At 31.1% G+C, this 22,857-nt stretch overlaps 1 protein-coding gene across 1 annotated transcript; it reads right to left on the reverse strand.

Annotated features, from left to right (window-relative positions):
* Nucleotides 1-8,950: 8,950 nt before the first annotated feature.
* Nucleotides 8,951-9,913, reverse strand: LOC133172550 (uncharacterized). The gene is made up of 3 exons (XM_061307464.1): nucleotides 9,796-9,913; nucleotides 9,401-9,674; nucleotides 8,951-9,303 (listed from the first exon to the last, which is right to left on the reverse strand). Exons 2-3 carry the CDS (start codon nucleotides 9,667-9,669, stop codon nucleotides 8,988-8,990), a joined length of 585 nt encoding a protein of 194 aa, XP_061163448.1. The 5' UTR covers nucleotides 9,670-9,674; nucleotides 9,796-9,913; the 3' UTR covers nucleotides 8,951-8,987.
* Between the last annotated feature and the right edge of the window lie 12,944 nt (nucleotides 9,914-22,857).

Consider the following 22,857-nt stretch of genomic DNA (forward strand, 5'->3'; position numbering starts at 1 on the left):
TGGTCTAAAAAAAAATATCATGAACGACTACAGCTACCTTTCCACCCATTAAAAAGTGTTTATTGCATACGAATATTTTACAAGGTCCGAGAGCTATCGTCTAAAATTATCATTTAGCAGATGTTTCTGATACATTCTTTTACAGCTAGTTTTCAAGGTCAAGATCTAGTTAATTGAGTTCACACTACCTTTTTGGTGCTAGATCCATAATGATGTCATAATTAATTCAAACTTGCTTTACTTTACGACTATAATCTTATTATGTAGCAAAGGAGGCATTTTTTCATAGAATTCAGTTTGAAATCATATCAAAAGTAATCCCGATACCTATATTCAATTTATTGTTACTCTAAAGAAGTGATGAAGAACATATAAATTTCCATTTTCTGAGAAACTGTAGGCAATCTGAAATCATCTCTTTTTTCCGATATGGAAAAATCTCCCATACTTATAACTGGTTTTCCTCTCTATTCATTGAAAATGATAGTGTTTAAAATGTGTTTTATTCTTTATGTTTACCAAATATTATGCCTTGATACACCTTATTTTTCCAAGCTATAGGTATAAAGCATATTTAAAGAAATTCAGTTTTCAAGTTTGAAAAATCTTTAGGCACCTTTCATTTACTAGATCATGACCTTAGGTACATAGTTTTTAAGCCAAGCGGAGATTTTTTCAATTAAGGTAACACCAATGGTATCCATGTTGGAAAGATTTAATCAGAATATTATTCGGAATATTTAAAAAGTTATGTATATGAACTTTATGATTCAAATCCTTTATGTGAATGAAATTTTGAGATAACGAACAGTATTCAAGCCAAAAAGTCAATTCAAACAATACAAATCAGGAGCAGAGCAAACAGGGACATCTAAAACATCAGAGGTGGGATCAGGTGCCATGGAGGATCGAGTGAGCTTCCATTGCCGACCGGTCACACCCGCCGTGTGCTCCTTGTCATCATCGGGAAAAACGGAAAAATCCGTAGACAAATCAGTGTGTAAATAATGGCCTAACAATTAGTATGGAAAACGTCAGTCAACATTCGATTTAATTAATGATTGTATTTGCTGGCAAAGTCATTATATCGACCATAGAAATTGCGAAATGATGACTTTGATTAGACAAGATATCCTTAAAGCTTGTTTCATCAACTTGTACGTCAAAAACTTGCTTTTTTTAATTGTTCGTACGTTGAGCATGATATTACTTATCGAATCAACTGGAAGATATCATCCCCATATGCAGGTGATGAGGGTATATATTGCTACATAAGTAAGGGAAGTTAATGATAGAAAAGTTGAAGTCATCACGTTTGTCATAAAGATTTGTTGTTAGATTACCATCAGCGTCCTTTTCTAGTAAAATATCCAAATATGAAACAGATATACCAGACTCTGTTGCTTCTTATATTTCAAGCTCACTGGGATATATTGAGTCGAATGGAAGTAACTAATTGTTAATTGATACATGTAATACGTCGCTGGTATAACATACTGTAAAATTTTTGACTTAAGGGTGGTATTTGATTGATGGTCATTATATCTAAATGTCGAGTTGAAGGCCACAGCAATTGTTTTCTTTTCATGTATAAGATTTTGAATAGAATTTTCCTTTGTCTATCAATGCACTACAAATTCAGAAACGGAAGAAGGAAAACATAATTCTACCTTATCAATCTCAGGTCATGTTATAAAGGGTTATTTTTGGAAAAAAAAAGTAGGGCAAAAAAACAAAACACTTAGTGTTCCTTCCTACAAAATCACCTTCTACCTCAAGCTACTACATCCCCCTCCTTAGAATGGTTCCTTCCACCCTAATTTAAAAGCTTCCAGGAAGATACTGCATGTCACTGCACGGAGCATAATTATGTGTTTAAAAATACTATCCGTGAAATATTTTTTTTTATTTTACATTTTTTTTAATGATATACCGGTATATATATAGGACTCCAAAGTGCGATGGGACTCCAAAGTGCGATGGTCACGCCAAAGTCCGATGTTCTGCACGAAAACTCCGATGGTTTGACACGCCAAAGTCCGATGGTACTGAAAATTTTATTTGTGGCGTCATAGTACTACTGCGCCATATTGCGATGCCGCGCCATGCCAATATCTTAAATAAATACGAATGAATATCATATGCAAGGACTAACCCTAATCTCTCGGAGAGATGCGAGACTAACCCTAATCGGTCAAAAAGTGTGTAAGAACTTTAACCTAGATATCTTGGGTGGGTGCTAGAATAACCCTAATCAGTCGTATAGTGTGCGAGGACTAACCGTAAGTCTCTCGGATTGGTGCCAAGCTATCCCATAATCGGTCCTATAGTGTGTAAGAACTAACCATGATGAGACGAGTGGTATGCGAGGATTAAGCCTAATATCTCTGGTGAGTGCAATAAATAAAAATAAATCAGTAAAATTGTTTGCGATTACGTATACTGAATTGATGGGCTTTTGAATGCAGGACAACGGTGTCAAGGATTGACGTCGGCATATTGTGACGTCATAAACGTTGATTGTTTCTACGCACCATCGGACTTTGGCGTATCAGACCATCGCACTTTAGCGCGGTGCGTCTCATAGGAACGAGCCATCGGACTTTGGCGTGACCATCGGACTTTGGAGTCTTTTATATATATATATATATATATATATATATATATATATATATATATATATATATATATATATATATATATATATATATATATATATATATATACAAAGGACGACCTGTCCCTTCCTCAGGACAAAGAAAAAGTTAAGAAGTCATAAAAACAAAGGAAATAGAGAAACAGAAACAACTAGCATTACTACTTAACTACCAAACACTAAATATTTACAGTGTTACATGTTTAATTTCAAGTTAATTCAAGTCAAGTCCGGTCTATCGGGTCGCAATTCATAGCGCTCCGGATTTCTTTGTTCACGACTGTTTATTAACTTGAAATTAATTTTGACAATTATTATTGTACCTGTCGTTGGTCATTTTTAGTGCTTTATATAAATTTCCATCCGTGACCTTGTATCTACTTAGTAGATCCGACACTTAGGATATACAGTGTTGTTGGTTTTTAGTGCTTTATATATATATATATATATATATATATATATATATATATATATATATATATATATATATATATATATATATATATATATATATATATATATATATATATAAAGAGAGAGAGATGAGTTTTATAAACTAATACGTCACTTAAAATTGTACCATTAACAGGTCCTATATCTCATATTGAATGATAATTTTAAACACATTCCAATAATGAATGTCTAATTCCACACGTGTCTTGCTAAGGCCTAATACGCTATGTTTGATACTATATGGGCAAAAATGTGAGATCTAATCTCTTTTATATCATATCTCCATATATCTAGAAGTTTTATTTTCCAGAATAAAATATAAAAATTTCATAAAAACTGTATGTGAGGAATACTTTGATGTATCTATTTTGTACTACAAGTACAGGAGTAATTAATTGATCCGGATTAAAATCAGCCAGCATAGCAATATTTCAAAATGAACTGAACACATTACACTCAAGAAAGTTAGTCTGATATTTGTACAGGCTTTTGATTAAATATAGATTTATTGTGTGAGAAGTATGTATGGACAAAAATTCCCACGATAACTAAAAAATTGAAAAAAAAATTATAGAATAATTAGCATATCAAATTATCATTGATGGGTTTTTGAAAGTTTTCAGACTTCCAATTTAAAAGGAAGTATTATAATTTCGTATATTTTAGTTAACGGTCCTTATAAATGAATACCCCCTTTTTTAAAATACACATATACACATGATTTGGTGGTCTATATTCTCTTTGTTCTAGGTCATTAAAATTTTTAAAATATGTATAAATTCAAACGAACTGTCATGACTGAATCTTGAATCTCGATTCATATTTCAAGCATGTTATATAAGTGCTAGTACTCTATTTTCAGACCATGGTACTTATTACTTTTTGTCTGTCCTTTAAACATGTACCAATTGTTTGTCTACATACAAAAATTTAGATTTGTTTGCTTTCTTCTTCTAAAAAAAGGAAATTGAGACTTATCGATCACAATTTCATGTTACAAAAATTTTCGGAAGTATATGCTTAAATATTGTTTTGTTTTTCCTCTTACTATTTTATTCCTGCACACACCATTAAAAACGCTCAGATCTCCCACGTAATAATCATTGCTTATCAAAAGTTTTTCTTTAATGAATAAAGTGAAGATAACTAACAATGATTGATCTCAAATGAAAACCTATACAAACGATACAAATCTGTGAACAAGGCATAAAAAACAGACTTCTGGAAATTCCAGAGGTCAAATAAGATGCCTAGGAGGAGTAAGCATATCCCGTCGACCGGTCACACCCGCCATAATGTTACGAATTTGACATTCTCCACTATTGTTATGCATAAGTAAACAAGATGTTTCTTGTTATATGAGTCATTAAAATGATGATTCGATGGATGATTGAATGAATGAGATGTATTGACATTTATTCTTGCTTACCTGTTATTATTTATTAGAGTTATTTGAAATCAATGATGTGCTAGGTGCAAATTGTTCACCAGGTACCGAATTTCCTCCACGTTTTGAGGAATACGGAGCGTAAATAAACCATTCACTGGTCTACAAATGCTTTTATATAGTACTAAATATTCTTACCTTTGATAATTGGGGTAATTAATAAATCCATTCACTGATAATTAGAGTAAAAACCTTACAATTACACTCTGCTTTTTCATACTAAGCGGCAAAAGATGTAAAGTACATTCGGAACACCTCGGATGCGTATAATAGTTAAATGTATCCGAAGCTTTCCGGCTATTTGAAGTTATGGCGCCAAATCTCATGCAATATACGTCATAATGGGTGTGAAGGCTTTATATACGAGCTCCCCGGGCTCTGACAGTCAGACGTCTGCTGTCTCACTCACTGTGCGGTCGCCAAATCTGTCAGATAACGATGACCTTACAAGAACAAGGCTCAGAAGAGTTTAGATGGGTAATTATCCCTCAATTTGTATTGACTTTTAGTTTAATGAGTTTTATTCAGACACAAGTAGTGATCTGGACTCGTTATTGTTTATTGTTGAATAATATTTACTAAGGCACAAGAAGTGACCTGAACGTGATATTTATAACTCCTGACATTATTATTAACAACAAACTAACAAATGCATGGTGCATTGTATTGAGTTTTGTTGAGATGTTAGCATAACTTTTTGTCCCTATACAATTAGTTGTTTGCTATAACCTGACATTTTATATTTATACTCACTAAGTGAAGAAATCACTAGTTGGAACTTTATTCAAGACCTAAAGGCATTAGGTCTATTTACACTCATTAAAGGGTTTGTTTAAGGGTGGTTTATAAATTAACATTTGTTGGAAAGGGTGGTTGGTTTGCTTTTATTTCAGGTGAGGACCGCAGAGCCAAAGAAGAATATTTTTGTATGTTTATTGAATAAAATCTAATAAAATATTAAAAACAAATTATATCCTGTTGTCTTTCGTTCAACATTCAGATTAAGGAGCCCCACAATGTTACGCCGCTAAACATAAAGCTGTAAGTCGTAACAATAAGTTCCATGTATTGATGAGGTAGATAGAATAATCCGTAGTCAGACTTAGTATAAAAACAAAGGTCTACTAAATAATTAAGGAATAACTGTCTAGTTTTTGGTTTTATGATGTGATCAATCAATTTGCTGAAGGCTTTTATGCGTTAAATTGTCACGCCAGCAAATTGATTGATCATCACCATAAAGCAAAAAAAAAAAAAAGTTATTCCTTATATTTACATTTTTACCTCATCCTTGATTTAATTTAAAAGAAAAATCAATAATAAGAAATCTCAGCATCCCCACCAGGTGTATTACTAAGCAACACGCAGCGAAAAAGCATGCAGTTCTGTCACGTGCTGAGCAAACCGATTTATGGGGTTATAAAGCCACTATCTTATTAGTAGTTTTATCTCAGAGAAAGACGTTGGAAAATGTAAATATTGTGAAATGTGTCACGCAGTCAAAATTGTTGAAAAGCCTGTAGCAGAAATTTATTTGTCAGTAGCCTACCTTGGTTCAAAATTGATTGTACTCAGACTATGCTCTTGAGTATCGAATAAGTTGGGAGACATAAGCACAATATGCAGGTGATAATGGAATGTTAATCCATAAATAAGGAAAGCTGAAGATTGAAAAGCTGAAGTCATCTCGTTTGTCATACAATTGTGGTTATTGCTATGTTAACTTTAATAGCAGAATTATACTCAAGAATGAAGATTTCGCAAGCAGAAGGCCTTGCGTAATTACGCAAAAAAATAAATTTCCTCGCGAATCAAAGTGATTTACAGTATTCTTAGTTCATTGGGACCTATCTAGTCGACATACATGTATGAATGAAAGTAGCTATTGTTAATTGATAAAATATCGTCGTTATATCTGAATGTCTGGTTGTAAGCCATAGCAAGTGTTTCCTTCTTCTCATGTAGAAGTTTTTGAATAAATTCTGCTTCGTATGAATATAAAAACTGGTCAGTGATTAGTGCCGATCGGAATTCCAACACTTTGCTGGAAGACCTGTTCTCTAAAGAATAAATAAATGTTGTCAATGAAGAACTCGAACATCCTTTTAATATCAACTTCAGAGTACTTGTGTATAGAATCAATGTGATTTTGTTGATGACCAATCACACGAAAATTTCCGTGCTCCATTTTCATTGAAGAAGCAGTTGTCTATATCAAATAGCTTAGTTTTTATTTATTGTTAGGAATGCTTTTATAAAGTTTAGAAAATTCCTACGTTTTAATGAACCATATCAGTAGCATTACAATTTTATATTAATATTTTATGAAAGGTATTAAGTCAAAGATTGGCAAGGTATACTACAGATTTCTGTTAATTTGTTTTATTTTATATTATTACTCCCTTACTTATTACTTCCTTAGATATTTAACATACATCTTTCATGTATATGTACTATGATAAGATTATTTTACATTTACAAAGGACTATTTACATTGCAAATAAGAGCTTATCGATTCTCATCGTAAAATATACAAAATTTATTAATTTTTTACATTAGAATTAGAGTGCATCGTAACAATCTCTAATGATACAACGCCGCATAATGATAGATATATCATTAAGCGTTGCAAATGCAATGATCTCGAAAACTGAAATGTTTAATTTAATTGTATACAGGAAAAATTGCAAAGTTATGAATATGAATGAATGATTTAATCAATTGTGTAAATTAGCCAATATACTTTTCCTTTATCTGTAAATGTCATATAAATTCTGATCAGGGATAGGGAAAATAACTTAAATCCACCATATCTACAGAAGATTATTATATTAAGAGATACTTTAAAAAGATTGGTAAAAGAAATAAAAAAGTACGTGTTCTATCCTGTCCTATCACCTTTCACCATAAACAACTACTGCCCACCTTAAATAGGCCTAGAAAGACAAGAGCTCCCTAAAGTTGCTGTGCAGAGCATATGTGAAAAAAAATTAGAAGTCACGAAGAAATAGTATCACTGATCTATTTTTTCAAATATGTTTGGAACAAATCGTATTCGTAAATACGTATTATGCTGATGATGTAAGGATATACACTCTCATTTGAAGTCAACATTTTGCAAATTCTCTGGTCGATACCATGAATTTGAAAATACAATCCGTTCTTATGGAATGCTTACTCCTCCATGGTATTTGATCACACCTTTGATGATTTAGAGGTCTGTGTTTGCTCTTTTCACAATATGCATTGTTTCAACTGACTTTCTTCATATTTCATTCAAAGGTAAACTACAATAGCTCGATAAATATTGTCATGATTTTAATAAAAGCATAAGCACTCAAGAACATGGTTTTGCTTTAAATATGTTTCGCTTTTTTGTCTTGGCTAAAAAAAAAATACCAAAAGAACATTCAGATTGAAAAAGTTATATGCATGAAACGAGATTGTACACTCCAATCCCAACAAAATGGCTAATTCTGTCATAATTTAATCTATGAATGGATAAGTGATATGAGAAGTAAAACTAGAGTAAACAAGAGTAGAAATTTTTGGTAATATACACCGATAACTATATTTTCTATTAAGTGTGGTTAAACAAACCAGTTCGTATATTTCAAAACTACTTAAACACCAATAATTAAGTTCTTCGGTGTCTAATATCACGTTAATTCTGACAAAAATCTTCTGTAAAACAGATTACCAACTTTTTTTTCTATGAATTGAAATATTCTCAGAAGGAAATGCACATTTGTCAAAATTAAAAACTGCTGATCCGATATTGTAGAGTACATACATTCTCAAAAAATATCGAATTTGTCAACAACAACAAAAAAAATACGTAATGTTTTTACTTATATGCTTAATTATATATGTAAATAAGGAGATGTTTTTCTTTAATTATGTTGTACACATTAAGAATCAAATCACACTGATAAACATGTGTAACAACTTCACAACAACTGAACATTGATTGATTAAAATACCTAAAGTTGTTTTGTTCATAGTGCTACTTAGAAAAGCATTTACAATATGAAAACTAATAATTTTCAACTTTTTTCTCTCCATACAGACTTACGTTCTTATGTACCAAAATCATTTTGATGTGTCTATTTTAGGAGAAATACTATGTCCGTATAGATATGACATTAACATTATTAACCTTACAAAATAAGAGTATGAAATCTCTCTCTCTCTCTCTCTCTCTCTCTCTCTCTCTCTCATTATACATTTATCGCATAAGCCTGAGGTATGTAAGGAAAAAATAATAATACAATGTACTAATAGATAAATGAATAAAAAAATTAAAAATCTCACAATTTTCATAGACTGGATTTTGAAAGTTTTCAAATCTTTACCAAAAAAAAGGAAATGCATTGTTGTATTACAATTTCGAAATAGAAGCGGACAATTTTTTAAAGGAAAACTTTGCTTTTAAATACGCATATACACATGCTCTGATGACCCATAATCTTTTGGCTTTGAGTCATTCACATTTGACAACTCTGTATAACAATGGGTATTCATACTAACGTACTCATGACTATCAGTTCGTTCTTCAAACATACTGTCTGAGTGCATGTACTCTGTTGTGCCCTGTGCAACTTGATGTCCACCAAAGCAAACATTCATTTTAACTTCCAAAGGATCTGTATATGTGTTCAGGTCACAGTACCTCTCGCCGTCCGTCTGTTCTATATACCGGTTGCTCGTGTATAAACGATGATCCGTATTTGTTTGCTTTCCTCTCCTTTAAAAAAGGAAAATACAATTCATGTATTAAAAGTATAGCCATAGATTCTTAATTTACCGGAAGTGTAAAAATAAATGTTGTTTTTTCCTCTTACCCTTTCTTCCTGCACAATACAATTATAACACACAATGCAGCAAACACGAGGATACACAAAATACTGGAGATGATAGCCCAGTATTCTGTGTTTACTGTCCTAATAAAATGTACAAGTCTTTCCCAAGGTCCTCCGCTTTTGCTTAAATCTTCTAAAAGAACTTCTTTGGAAGTAAATTCTTTGGAAGTGGATATCGAAGTATGTTCTATGGAAGTGGATGCATACACGTAGTCCGATATGGTACTATCAGGTTTTGAATCTGTTGACATACTCTCTAATAAATAAATCAGTGAAACATATCTTTGAGCACATCACATGAGTTGAAGAATATTGTATATGGGAACCAGATTCTTTTACATCGAATAGAAAATAACATTTTTCAGAGTTGAATTTACCTTGGACACAACCAAGAACGTTATCACATTCACTATCGGAACAGGGACATGGCTTTGTACATCTAGGTCCAAACCATTCAGGAGGACATGGTTTTGTACAGTTATAGCCAACATACCCAATACATTCTACAAAGGATAAGTCGTATCATTTTAAAGAGGAAAGAGGGGAGGATAATGGATATATTTTTGCAAGTGCATTTTCACTGAAATGGCACATAACCCGGCAAAACATAAATAGGAGGTCATGTAGTATCAGTACAAAAAAGCAGGGATTAATTCATTTTATCATTTGCTGAACAATAAGTCAGTAAAGACCATTATCATTTTAAATGGTTCTCAAATAAAATATTTGAAAGTTTTCTACCCTTAAATTAATCGTACTTACCGAGACAGATATCATTTTCTTCATAAAAACCAGAACAGCAGTATCTTGTACCACTACAAAATATGTGATAATTACTTCTGAGGAAATTTTAAAAAAATGAAATATTTCACAAATGTTAAACAACTCTGTGAAATAGATTTTGATAGAAATCACTTGACTTTTTATTTTACTTACTCTGATTTCATACATCCACCAAACGTACCAGGTGAAATTGTAGAAACTTTAGAAGAAATGTATAGCAAAATCAAAACTGAGACGACAATGTTAGCCATCTTAATACATGGTACTTTCTCTTCTCCTTTATTTCCCACTTTTATTTGACCTTAAAGCACTTAATTTTATAATTGAGTGGATTTCCTAGTCATATCTAGAAATCTGTCCCGGTTTTGTTTAACTGGTTCTTAATATAAATGCCTAAAAATATATATACATGAAACGACTTTGTATTTATAATGTAAATAATTTTTAAAATTTTAGCTGATTAATATTGTATTTTTGTAGAGTTTTAGAGATACAAGCTTAATTATATATAAATCTACATTAATTACTTCTAAAAATACACAGAATGACATATATTCTTTTTTTAAATAGACAAAGAAAAATCTATCATATTCGTCTATTTGTTAATGGATAAATTGACGTCTTGTCTTACATTGTAAAAGAAAATATTCATCTGTAAAACTTCTACGAAACCCACTCCTGGACTCATAATAGTATTTTTATATACCTCTCAATGTAAATAATTGTTATTCTGTTGTGAACCCCCGACCCCAAATCCGGTTCTGTGGTTATGATATTAATAAACTAAACCCAAAATTCATTGATCCTTTATCATATTACTTGATTTTGTCTTCTTCTGTACGATATTTAGTCAGCAATGCTTTGATTTGATCAGGTAGGGAACTGCTAAGTAATATTTTTTTTTTTTTTCATATTTTCATGACCGTTTCCGAGGTACATATATGTTTCTCTGGTTAATCCATGAATCTTCCCTTAAATAAGATAAGTTTTTGTTGACTTATGTTGTCGAGTTTGACCGGAAGTACCTTCCGATGGTTTTCTGGAGGACAAGAAGTAATTTTTTTTTTCAAAAAAAGGTTCCATTATGGTCTACAATACTCCAGGTATTTCAGCTGAATTGTCTTAAAATCACTTACAGTTTATAGTTATATCAAAATCTTATCCATTTAGAGTCTTAATATGAGTCAAATCAAGAATAACTATTTCTATAAGGGTAGACGAAATACTTTTAAGAAAATATTTTGGATATGAAGAAGCTGCTTGTTTGGGACATAAATTTCATATTTATCATTCGCTATACTAAGAAAAGCGCGATAACTCCATTTGAAATTTCGATATCATGTTGAATTTGTTCCTGCATCAGCCTACATCTACGAAAGCCGGATAGGCTCATTTTTGACAAGACAAAAAAAATTTAACTCGTTATAACGAGATAATTATCTCGTAATAACGAGTTAGTATCTCGTAATAACGAGTTATTATCTCGTAATAACGAGTTAGTATCTCGTTATAACGAGTAAGTAATCTCGTTATAACGAGATAATTATCTCGAGATAAAAATTGATCTAAAGAGTTGATATATCGAAGTAAAGAATAGACCACTATTTATAGGAAATATACATAAACGAGTCGATCAAATTTGTTTGAATTTTGCGTGATAACGATTTTATGGAACAACAGCATACTAGTTTATTGTGTTATGCCTTTGATTAGTATTGTTTATTGAAAAGACCGAAGACAAATATACGGAAACTTTTGACCGCCTCATGTTGTGTTATACCTTAAAATTGCAAAATAGAATTAGTGTCATCTTCAAGTGGAATGTATATAACGACAAAATTTTGTCAACTTGTACAAGGAGATCAGAAAAAAAATGATATATTCTGGCTGATTTAACTGCCCTGTTCAAGCTTTCTTGACTTTGTTAAAATTATGATAATTTTTGAGTAATTTTTGTCGCAATAAAAATGCATAGAAACATTCCCATTAATTTATATATTCCGAATTAATAATGTCGATATGATACCATTTGTTCGGCTTTAACGTCCATATTTTGATAATTCCTTGTATGTTAACAAGGAATACCGGTTCAATTTTATCGTCTTAAAGGGGCAAGATCAAAATTCAATATCTGACAAAAAACTAAATTCACGTTGCTTTCATCATCGATCCCTTCTTCCCCTCAATAATAAATATGATGAATTTCAAGAACTAATACTGTACTTATCACTTAATAATTTATATATTTCTTTTTTATTAAAAGAAAGAAACATTTTAATTTACGAATTTGGCATTGCCAAAGTTTAAAGCAAGTATATTTGGCAATATTATTTTAAGAAAAAAATCGCGTCCTAATTCAACAATTTGAGGAGGCGTTCACGAATTAATGTGTAAATGTGTTCGCCTTAGAGTTGCTATGCTTATCAAAATATGATTAATGATAGCGAGATAGTTCAAGATTTAATCATAAGTAGACCCCAGAACAAATTAAATTTTCAACCATTTATCAATTTTGTTCAAGTTAAAATTTGATTGATAATTACTAGCTAAAAATTCAATGGCATTAAAAACTACAGTCATTTTTATTCCTATATTGCTATTAAATCTCGAAATAACGAGAAAACTATCTCGTTATAACGAGATAACTAACTCGTTATAACGAGATAACTAACTCGTTATAACGAGATAATTATCGTTATAACGAGATACTAACTCGTTATAACGAGATAACTAATTAACTCGTTATAACGAGATAACTATCCGGCTTTCGTATACATCAGCTGAGATTGGGCTTTAAAGTAATACAGCAGATCCTTTCTTTGATATTCTCTAATATGTGTAATAAGTAATGAGTGGAAGATTTTTTTTGTCTATTGCACTGAAACTTAATTATCTAATCGCAGAATGTAAAAACAATCGATAGATAACAACAGATGAAATTCTCATTTACCTGCAGAAAAGTATGGCAAGTCTTTTAACTATTTATTCAAGAAAGAGATAGCTCATTAAATATGAGAGACATCTCTTTATGCTAAAGAGATATCTCTTTAGACTAGAGAGATATCACTTTAACTAAAAGAGAAATCCTTTTAACTTAAAAGAGATGTTTCTTTAAAGTAAAGAATATCTCTCTGTGCAAAAGCAAAGAAAAAGAGATATTATTTTATCTCTATATGTGTAAAGTGAAAGAGATATCTCTCTAGGTGAAAGAGAAGGCAATATCTCTGCAAGTAAAAGCGATATCTCTCTAAATTTAAGAGATATCTCTATAAATTTAGAGATATCTCTATTTTTAAAGTGATGTCTCTGTAACTTAAACAGAATTCTTATTTTCCAAATAAATAGTAAAAGGGCTTGCCTTTTCCTGTTTACATGAAATCTCAGAAGAGGTGGTCTTAATCACTCATTTGAGTGTAAACATTTATCTCCGTAACTCAATCAATAGAGATTTAGAGGCTAATCTATTCCAGTCCAATTTGTTATATATACTGTAGATTAGCAAATAATCACGATGGTTTTAATTTCACTATGTTCGCGATTCATCAATTTTCCGCGAAATTAAATCCATTGTGAATGCTTCATTAGATTTTAAAAACGCTTAATTGATTATACGAAATATAAATTAATTTCTCGCAGCGTGAAATTAAAATCATTGCGATTTGTACTTTTTGAGAAATCGTGAAATTTTAACACCGTGGAATTAAAACGACTTACAGTATTTCATTTTTATTTAAATTATTAATAAATCAAACACATATTTATATACACAAAGAAAGGCAATTTTTTTCTGAAAAGTTTGGAAAAATTGAAAATATTACGAAAATATATGTATAGCATTCATTTTTGAAGGAATTTTTGTATTAAAGCTAAATTTGCAACATACCCGATACATATTTTCTGACCTTAACTTTAAGAACAATATTGAATAGATACATGTAATTATATGTCCTGTTCATACATTACGTCAAAGGTAAGAAGTTACACTGTAGCACATAATATTTACATCCACCGAATACTATTTCCTTCATTTCTTATAAAAACCATTGCCGTTAATCAGTCCATAAACAACACTTAGCAAGCCACCTGCATGGATTTCTTAAGCAATGGCTGTTCCATCAATTATGCATACAATGACATATACATCTATAATACAATATTTAACATATTTAATTTACTTCAAATGTTTTTTTTTAAGATATAAATATAAACAATAAAATGTCTTTCTTTGTATGTTAGTACGCGAATTAACGTCGCAGCTATTGCAGAAAAAATTATAAATATATTTTTCTGCAACAGCTGCAACATTAATTCTCGTACTAACAACCAAAGAAAGCATTTTATTGTTTAAATAATTTCACCTTTCAGCTATCAACTGATTGGACACTGCCCATTGAATTGACGCTGTAGGATCACTGAAAAGTTTCTGTAAATAACCTTACAGAGGCAATTAGGTCAACTGAATGAAAAGAACATTACAATGGCCTTTCAGTTGTATCATTTTACATTATAAACGTCCTCAATTTTTACCTAAACATTTTTATGTCGCCTCTTACAAAGTTGGGCAACATTTTGTTAATGTTATACCCAAACTTTTGTCCGCGAATGTGCTTGCACATGACTGAGAAGTATTGACAGACAACAAACGGCAATGATTATTTTATTATATGATTATGATTTAATGAGTAAATGATACAAACTCGTTAAGCACGCCTTGACATCTTTCTTGTTTGTTTATATTCATTGAAGTCTTAGCCGAACGTATTGAAAGAGATGGGATTCAAATGAAGATAATTTATATTAATTTGGAATTTCTTGATCTTTTTTTTTTTTGTGCGATGTAGAAGTGAAATCAATGTTATGTTCACCATCATAGCCAGTTGTTTCAATTTAGAAGTCCTCGATCTATTTTTGGTTCAATGTAGAAAAAAATAAATGCCATTTTCACCTGAAAAGTCTTGTAAAGGTGAACATAGTTTAGTATCCCTGGAGGTCTTTGAGTCGTTACCCTAATTTGATTTTGTCTGTTACATAAATACATACTGTTTCATTTTGTAAGCCGCATCTTAATTAAAACATTTTTCTTTCAATTGAACTGATAATTTAGAATAATAATTGAATGTTTACATGTCGTTCAAAGTACAATGTACCGACATTCACACATTACCATTTTGACACGAAGGTCCTAGGGTCGAAGACTCAGCGGAAATGACATTATAGAGGCTAAGTATGGAACTTTTGTCGACATAATGTCAACAAAGCGTACGGTAACACCAATACATTTGAGATAGGTCGTAAGAAAAATATATGTTAGATTTTCTTGTCAAATGTACGCGGTAATAGAGGATACTAGTATGTGCTAATGAAATATATGGAGATGAAGAACAGTATTCAAGCTCAAAAGTCCATTAAACAATACAAAATAGGAGCAGAGCAAACACGGACCTTGTCATGATCGGGAATTAACAGAAAAATCCGTCAACAATTCAGTGTGTAAATAATGGTCTAACAATTAGTATGAAAAACGTCAATCAGCATTTGACTCAATGATAAATTGTATTTGCTGACAAGTGAAGTGAAATTTTGTTTACGTCTATATTTTTCTAAAATCTGTTTTGACCTTATTATCGTCAGCAGTTGTTAAATATGACTATGACTTAAATATGAAGGAACGATGTATGGTGCAACAGCCGACACAAAGAGACGCAGGGCTGTAGAACCACATCGAATTAAGGTGGCAGAGGATAGCTTCGGATAAAGTACCGTAAAATTTTTGAAAAAAAATAGAGAAACCTAAGGTTTGAATGCATATTTTAGGTAATTTTATTGCTAGAATATTTTATGTGTGCATTTGGAGGGAAGTGTTGACCTTTTAAATTTTATTGATATTTGACACTTTAGTATCACTTCTACTATTCATTGGATATGAATTAGAAATAAGAATTACCAGAAGCACTAATCCTGGATTTCCTCAGAAAAGCGGGGTGGGTTCATAGGATGAATTGTAACTTGAAAAAAGGAGGTGGTTAACCCAATATCTCTTCCTGATCAGTGATATATACAGGCGTTGGTCATCTTTATTGTGGTAACGTAGGGTATTTAAACGGGTCTGAAAGCTGTTGCAGATCTGGAGAAATAGTGAAAATAGGTTAAATTTTCATGAAATTTTGAGACTGTCCCTGTGTCATTATTGGGGCTCAATGTGTAAATTGTACATGTTTTATTCCTAAAAGCTTTAAATTCCTCAAGAGACTAGAACATGCTATTGTTAAATGTAGAGAGAATTTAAAATTTTCCTATACACATTTTACAGGCAGCTCCATATAAGGAAAACGTCAACCAAACGCTTTGATTGCCAAAAAAACTGTCCTCTGTCATCCAAGTGCCTATGATTTCTACGATGTCGATTTCAGCCAATTAGAGAGCTTGGAATTATTTAATGATATAATCAATGCTTGCAACAGAAAAATCTCTATTTTTCTTTTACTATCATAATAGGTAATATTTACCTTTTTCGAAATAAAATATAAATGCATTTAAGTAAAATTTTAAAATATGTTTTCATAGCTGTAAACGAGCACTGGTCCTTCCTCATTGTAGTCAGAACACGCAATTAGTATAAGGTAATTTACATCATAGGCGTCGGAAGCAAATTGAAAGTGGGGTGGCTAATTGAAAGGGGGGGGGGGGCTAAACCAACGAAAAAAGGTAAGCCCCAATTTTCAATGCCTATGTCTATCTTTGCAAAAAAAGGGGGGGGGGGCTAAGCCCCCCTAGCCCCCCGGTTCCGACGCCTATGTACATTCAAAGAAATTGCACAATTCTGTTTTCATTAGATAACCATTTCTTAATATGAGTACTTCTCATTTTGTCTGTTTTTCTGTATATAAAAAGTTGTTTTCAGAAATCCCGACATTGTATAAGCATGATTGACATAAAAACTATGCACACTTTATCTGTCAAACTAAAACATTTCCTGGTTGAAATGAATACAAATCATTAAGCCTAAATTTATCATATATAAATATATTTGTATAAATTGTTACATTAAAATTTTTATCTTCATGTACTTCCAAAACAATATTTCTTTATGAGCAATGCTTAAGCAAAGCAGATTTGATCATTGTAAGAATTCAACAGGAAAGAGTAGAAAACAAATGGCTTAGGAATATTTTAAGGCGGAAAGATATCATTGAGTTTCACTCTCTATGTGTCTTGTAATACTTGATATTTAATACACGTGAACAATTGCTGATACAGAAATTTTACTGGACCTTGATCTTAAAGTCCAAATTCAATTATCACATTTTTGAATGAATTACCTGTCAGTTTTCAATAAAACCAAATAATGATACTTGTCATTTTATTCTCCTGCATTAATAATAATAATTTAATATAATAATTAATAAATGGAAAACTTAAGGTGTACACTTTATTATCATCAAAGCATAAATGATACATGGTTTCGTAATATACCAAACAATATGGGCTCAATTCGATATATATCATGATTATTTTAATGATATTCGAAAAAACTATATTATAAAGCAAGCAATCAAACGATATATATATATATATATATATATATATATATATATATATACATATATATATATATATATATATATATATATATATATATATATATATATATATATATATATATATATATATATATATATATATATATATATTAATGACACCAGTTGGAAACTATACATGTATATATAAAACTCTTCAAGTTTAGGGTGATGTAAGATAAAACAGCAGAAAATACAATATATCCAGAAAAAAAAAATAACTGCAAGCATGGTCTCTCATTTTTAAACCGCTAAATTACATTCTTTATCGTAGAAATCTATATATACACTACGTGTATGGGAAGGAATATATATAGAAAGACCTCTTACTCATAAATGATAAAAATCAAACGTATTCGGTAGCATTGTCAATTGGCTTAGTTTGGAATGAAATCTCTGGGTATGCAGTTGACGCACATGGTGTCACACTCATGCCTAGATAAGCACTGGTTGGTTGAGGAACAGCTTGGTCAATATAGTCATTTCTTTCTGGTGGCTGTCTTTTTCTAGAAAAATCTTTTATTGATTTAAAATTGCTCGATTAAGGCAAATAGTTAAGTATATTGCCCTTTGCAGTGATTTCCTATGGCAACTACGTTAAAAGAAAATTATGAAAGAAAAGAAAGCATTTTTTGTCTCTTTGATATGTGAGAAAATTTCTTAACTGAAGAATTAAAAAAGAAAAGATCGAGTGATTTGCATAGAAGTTCTCACTTCAAAATTCTTACCTCACACGTCTGTTACTCGGAGTCACAATATAACAAGCGACCACCACAAAAATCAGAACAACAAGCACGGCGATGACTACCCAGTGACGTAACTTAAGGTTTTTGAAAAAGTTTACATTTTCTGAAAAATTTTAATCAGTTATTCTACAAAAACAATTAAGAATTTTTATGTCGCTTACAAATTTACCTTTGTAATATCTTAACTATAATTTTAAAGACCTATTTCAACTCTAAGACTTAACATATACACTTGGTTTTGTAAATATTTACAGATATATGTGCAGTTAAAGTTTTGATATGAACACAATGTAATCTTGAAGAACGTATTACACTGCAAATCTTTATGTTGCTTCATTCGTCGGCAAATTTCAAGATTAAATTTTCAGTCGTATAAGCCTTCCAAATAGATTGCAAGGAATGTTTAAAAAGTTTTTTTTTTCCTATATAAAAAGAAAACAAACACTTCTCACAAAGAAATGCATGGATCTTCTTTCATATGAAATCAGAGCAAGTCGCTGAAAATCAATTAATTTTCGTAACGATTTTGTTTTAAATTGCACAGAATGCAGATTTTAAAAAGAACTGAAACATCTGAAAGTGACCATGAAACCTAATATCGATTCTAGTTGGGACTCAGCTACTTTAGACCATTACATTTTCGTCATAACAAATTGAAATTGAACAAAAACAATTGTCTTTCTTAAAAATTTAACTTCCGTAACGGTAGTTCAGGAAAGCTTTTGCATTAAAGGTATAATTTTTTTTTATTATTTAAGGAGCGAAATGCTTCATACTTTTATTCAACATCTTAAAACAAACGTTAATTTGAACTATCGCCGAGATTTTCTACTTTTATTCCTGGAAATTAATTTCCGTAAAAAATATTTTTCACGAAATTTTAACTAAACATCGGGTACATGCGAGACTCTATGAATCATACTTTAGCGTTCTATACTGAGCATCAGAAAACAAAAAAAAATGGTCAAATTCAGCTTTATTTAAAAAATAATAAGACTTGTTCAAGCATTAACTTCCGTAACATTACCTTAAAGATGGTATAACTAAATTCCTTGTAAAAAGTTAACGATACCAGATTTGTGGACAATTCTTTTTTTTCAAATTCACAGAAATATCCTTTAGCGAATTGTGATGTTTATTTTGCTATTTGAAACATTTATTTTTTTCATGTTTTATACCCTGAATTGGTCCTTTTATCGTAGAATGACTGTAATACACGTACAAGAAAGTAAAATTCAGAAAAAAATGTAGTGATTTAGAGGACAAGAACTTTTTAAATGATTTGTTTACCTTGATTTATAAAAAAAAAATCATTTTATTTACCTTCCAGGCAACCCAATGTTTTATGACACTTATTGGCGGAACAAGATCTAGGGCATTCGAAGCTGCAATTTGGTCCATAAAAGCCTTGAGGGCATGGAGTTGAACAGTTGGAACCAAAGGATCCTACACATTCTGAACAATAGAGTATTAACATGTTGAAATATTGAAAACCACTTTTATATACAAGGATTATTGAAAACGTTCCTCTTAATCATTTTATTTTTACAATCCAGAATAAACTGTATTGATTACACGACAAGAACTTTTTAAATGATTAATTTAACTCGATTTTTAAAAAAAAATTATTTACCTTCAAGGCAACCCAATTTCTTATGACACTCATTGGCGGAACAAGATCTAGGGCATTCGATCCTGCACTGTGGTCCATAAAAGCCTTGAGGGCATGGAGTTGAACAGTTGGAACCATATGATTCTACACATTCTGAACAATAGAATATTAACATGTTAAAAGATTGAAAACCACTTATATATACGAGGGTCATTGAAAATGTCCCTTTTAATCATATTATTTTTACAAGATTTAAGACAGAACACATTTTCAAATGTAAAAACATTATTTTGTTAATGTGTGAAGTTTCATGCCATTTGATTAAATAGGACTCATGTTACTCAATTTAAAGAATTAACATATTTCGTCACCACTGAGTACCCTTAACAATATTGTTACTTCAAAAACAATGTCGTAAAAGTTTCTCAAAATTGCTCTGCCTTTTTATTTCATACACGGATTGATTGATTCTATGTTGTTTTACGGCTCATTCAAGAATTTTTCACTCTTATAGAGACGTCGCCATTTACCGGTAAAGGTCTTCAAATTTAGACCTATGCTCGTCACGCATGGCCATTGAGTAGTGAGTTTGCTTTATCGTGCACGCCTATCGTGACACGAGACCTGTCGAAACCCATGACCTCACTTCTAATGTCGGGCGCCTGGAGACTGAACAGTCGCTACCTATGTTTACGTCTCAGGTTTGACGCGGCGCGGCGAACGAGAATCGAACCCGACTTTTGAATGACCTACCAATATGATGTTTACCAAATATTTCATCAATCTTTACAATACACTCAGACTAATTCAAGAATCTTATTCTAGAAGACTCTTCAAGTACTCGAAGTAGAAAAAGTATGCTTCTGTCTTCTGTTTGAATCGATATTAGATAAAAGGGCAGATTAGGGTAGCTTATAGTATTTCCGTCTGGATTGTATTAATTGAAAATGAAAACACATTTGTTGATATACATTACATCATGAGTAATATCGATACTTATAAAAATTAGATAAATAACGTTATAATCTAAAGCCGCTGCTTCCAACTTCATTGCGTTTTATTTATTGGTTTGTAAGTTTGATAATTTGCAGATGAGTGTCCCCCCCCCCTTTACATTGATTCAATCATGAATAATGATGCATCATCATTTAATGTTGAAATATTCATAAATATATATTACCATGACATCTATTATTCTCTTCATAAAAACCTGAACAGCATCCCCGTGTTCCACTGAAAAGTAAGACATGTGAAAAGTAAACTTGATTTAAGATAGATGATTTGAATCTATAGTATACAAATATTGACAATCAATCAAACTTGAAACTTACTTGGAATTTGGGCACATGTTTTCCTGAGAAAAAGCACCTGTCACTTGCAAATAGATGCAGAGTAATCTTGAAATGTTATATACTAAATCTGTAACCATATTACTGTTTAAAATTCCATATGATTTAAACTAAGGCTTTAATATAGCTTCACTGGTAAGACAGTTGATATCAAATTAAAAGTGCACAATCAGAAATTCTACATATAATTGTACATACAAGAGGATTTTGAATAAACTCCATTCGTCCAATAAATGGTGTTTCATTATTGGACAAAATAAAATTTCCGTATTATTGTAAGTATAATTCATGATATTCCACTTTTGTTTAAAGAAATGTCAACAATGTGGGATATGGAAGATAATTTAATAAGTAATTGTGGCTTAATCGTGAGAAAGAAAGTTTAGGAAAATGCACAATTTTCAAATTTCATTCCACAAGAGCTTTCTGGATTTAATAGTCTGTCCTCATGTCTACATACATTTGAACTGATTTCAGTTCCCCGATCTTTCAAATGAAGACAAAACTTCATAAATATTTTGAATTCTGTCAACGATTATACCAGACGATTGGTCAAATAGGAAAGAGAAGACTTTATCACTTTGTCAGAGTGGATTAAAAGAATAAGATGCCTGTTGAAATCTTGTATTAAATGTGTGTGTAAATGGTTAAGGGACAAAATGAAAACATCTATCCTTCTGTCTTCAATAATTTAGAAGTGAAAAAAGACTAAGATTTATTACACGACCTATATGTGCTGACAAATAAAGTATGTATTACAATTGCATTTTAGAGGAACTTGGATTTAATTTTGCAAGTGGTAATCCATCTTATGCTCAAAGTTCCTTTTCTAATGAGGAAATTCTTTAAAAAATTATGTCAGTTTGAAATGTATTTAATATTTCCAACAACCAAGTTGAATTTGAATTACCATAACTATGCTGGATTTCTAAACACCATATAATTCTTATAACGATTTATAGCGGGTCCTAGCAAATGTTCTATCAGGCCTCTTTCTTTACTCCCCTCGAAGATATTAAAAGCAGTAAAGGAGAAATTTCAGGAGTACTCTATAACAGAAGTGGTGTTAATCAAATATGGATACTTAAAAACTCCAAGGAACGTTTAGGAAACTAAAAATTACAAAATTTTACCAAAATCAGTATTATCAAAACGTGCAACTTTTTGATTTAATTGTATGAAAAACGAGATGACTTCAGCTTTTCTTTGTCAACTTTATTTATGCATAATATTCCACTATCAACCGCAGATGGTGTCAAGATTATGCTTTGAGTATGATCAATATTTAAACTGAGGCAGGCTACTGACAAATAAGTTGATAATACAGTGATTTCAACAACATCGTTTAAAGTCAGCATTTATAAATTCTATG

The sequence above is a fragment of the Saccostrea echinata genome, unplaced genomic scaffold (genome assembly GCF_033153115.1).
Source record: "Saccostrea echinata isolate AGI-Se365-2 ecotype Australia unplaced genomic scaffold, CSIRO_AGI_Sech_v1 ptg000054l, whole genome shotgun sequence".
NCBI lineage: Eukaryota > Metazoa > Mollusca > Bivalvia > Ostreida > Ostreidae > Saccostrea > Saccostrea echinata.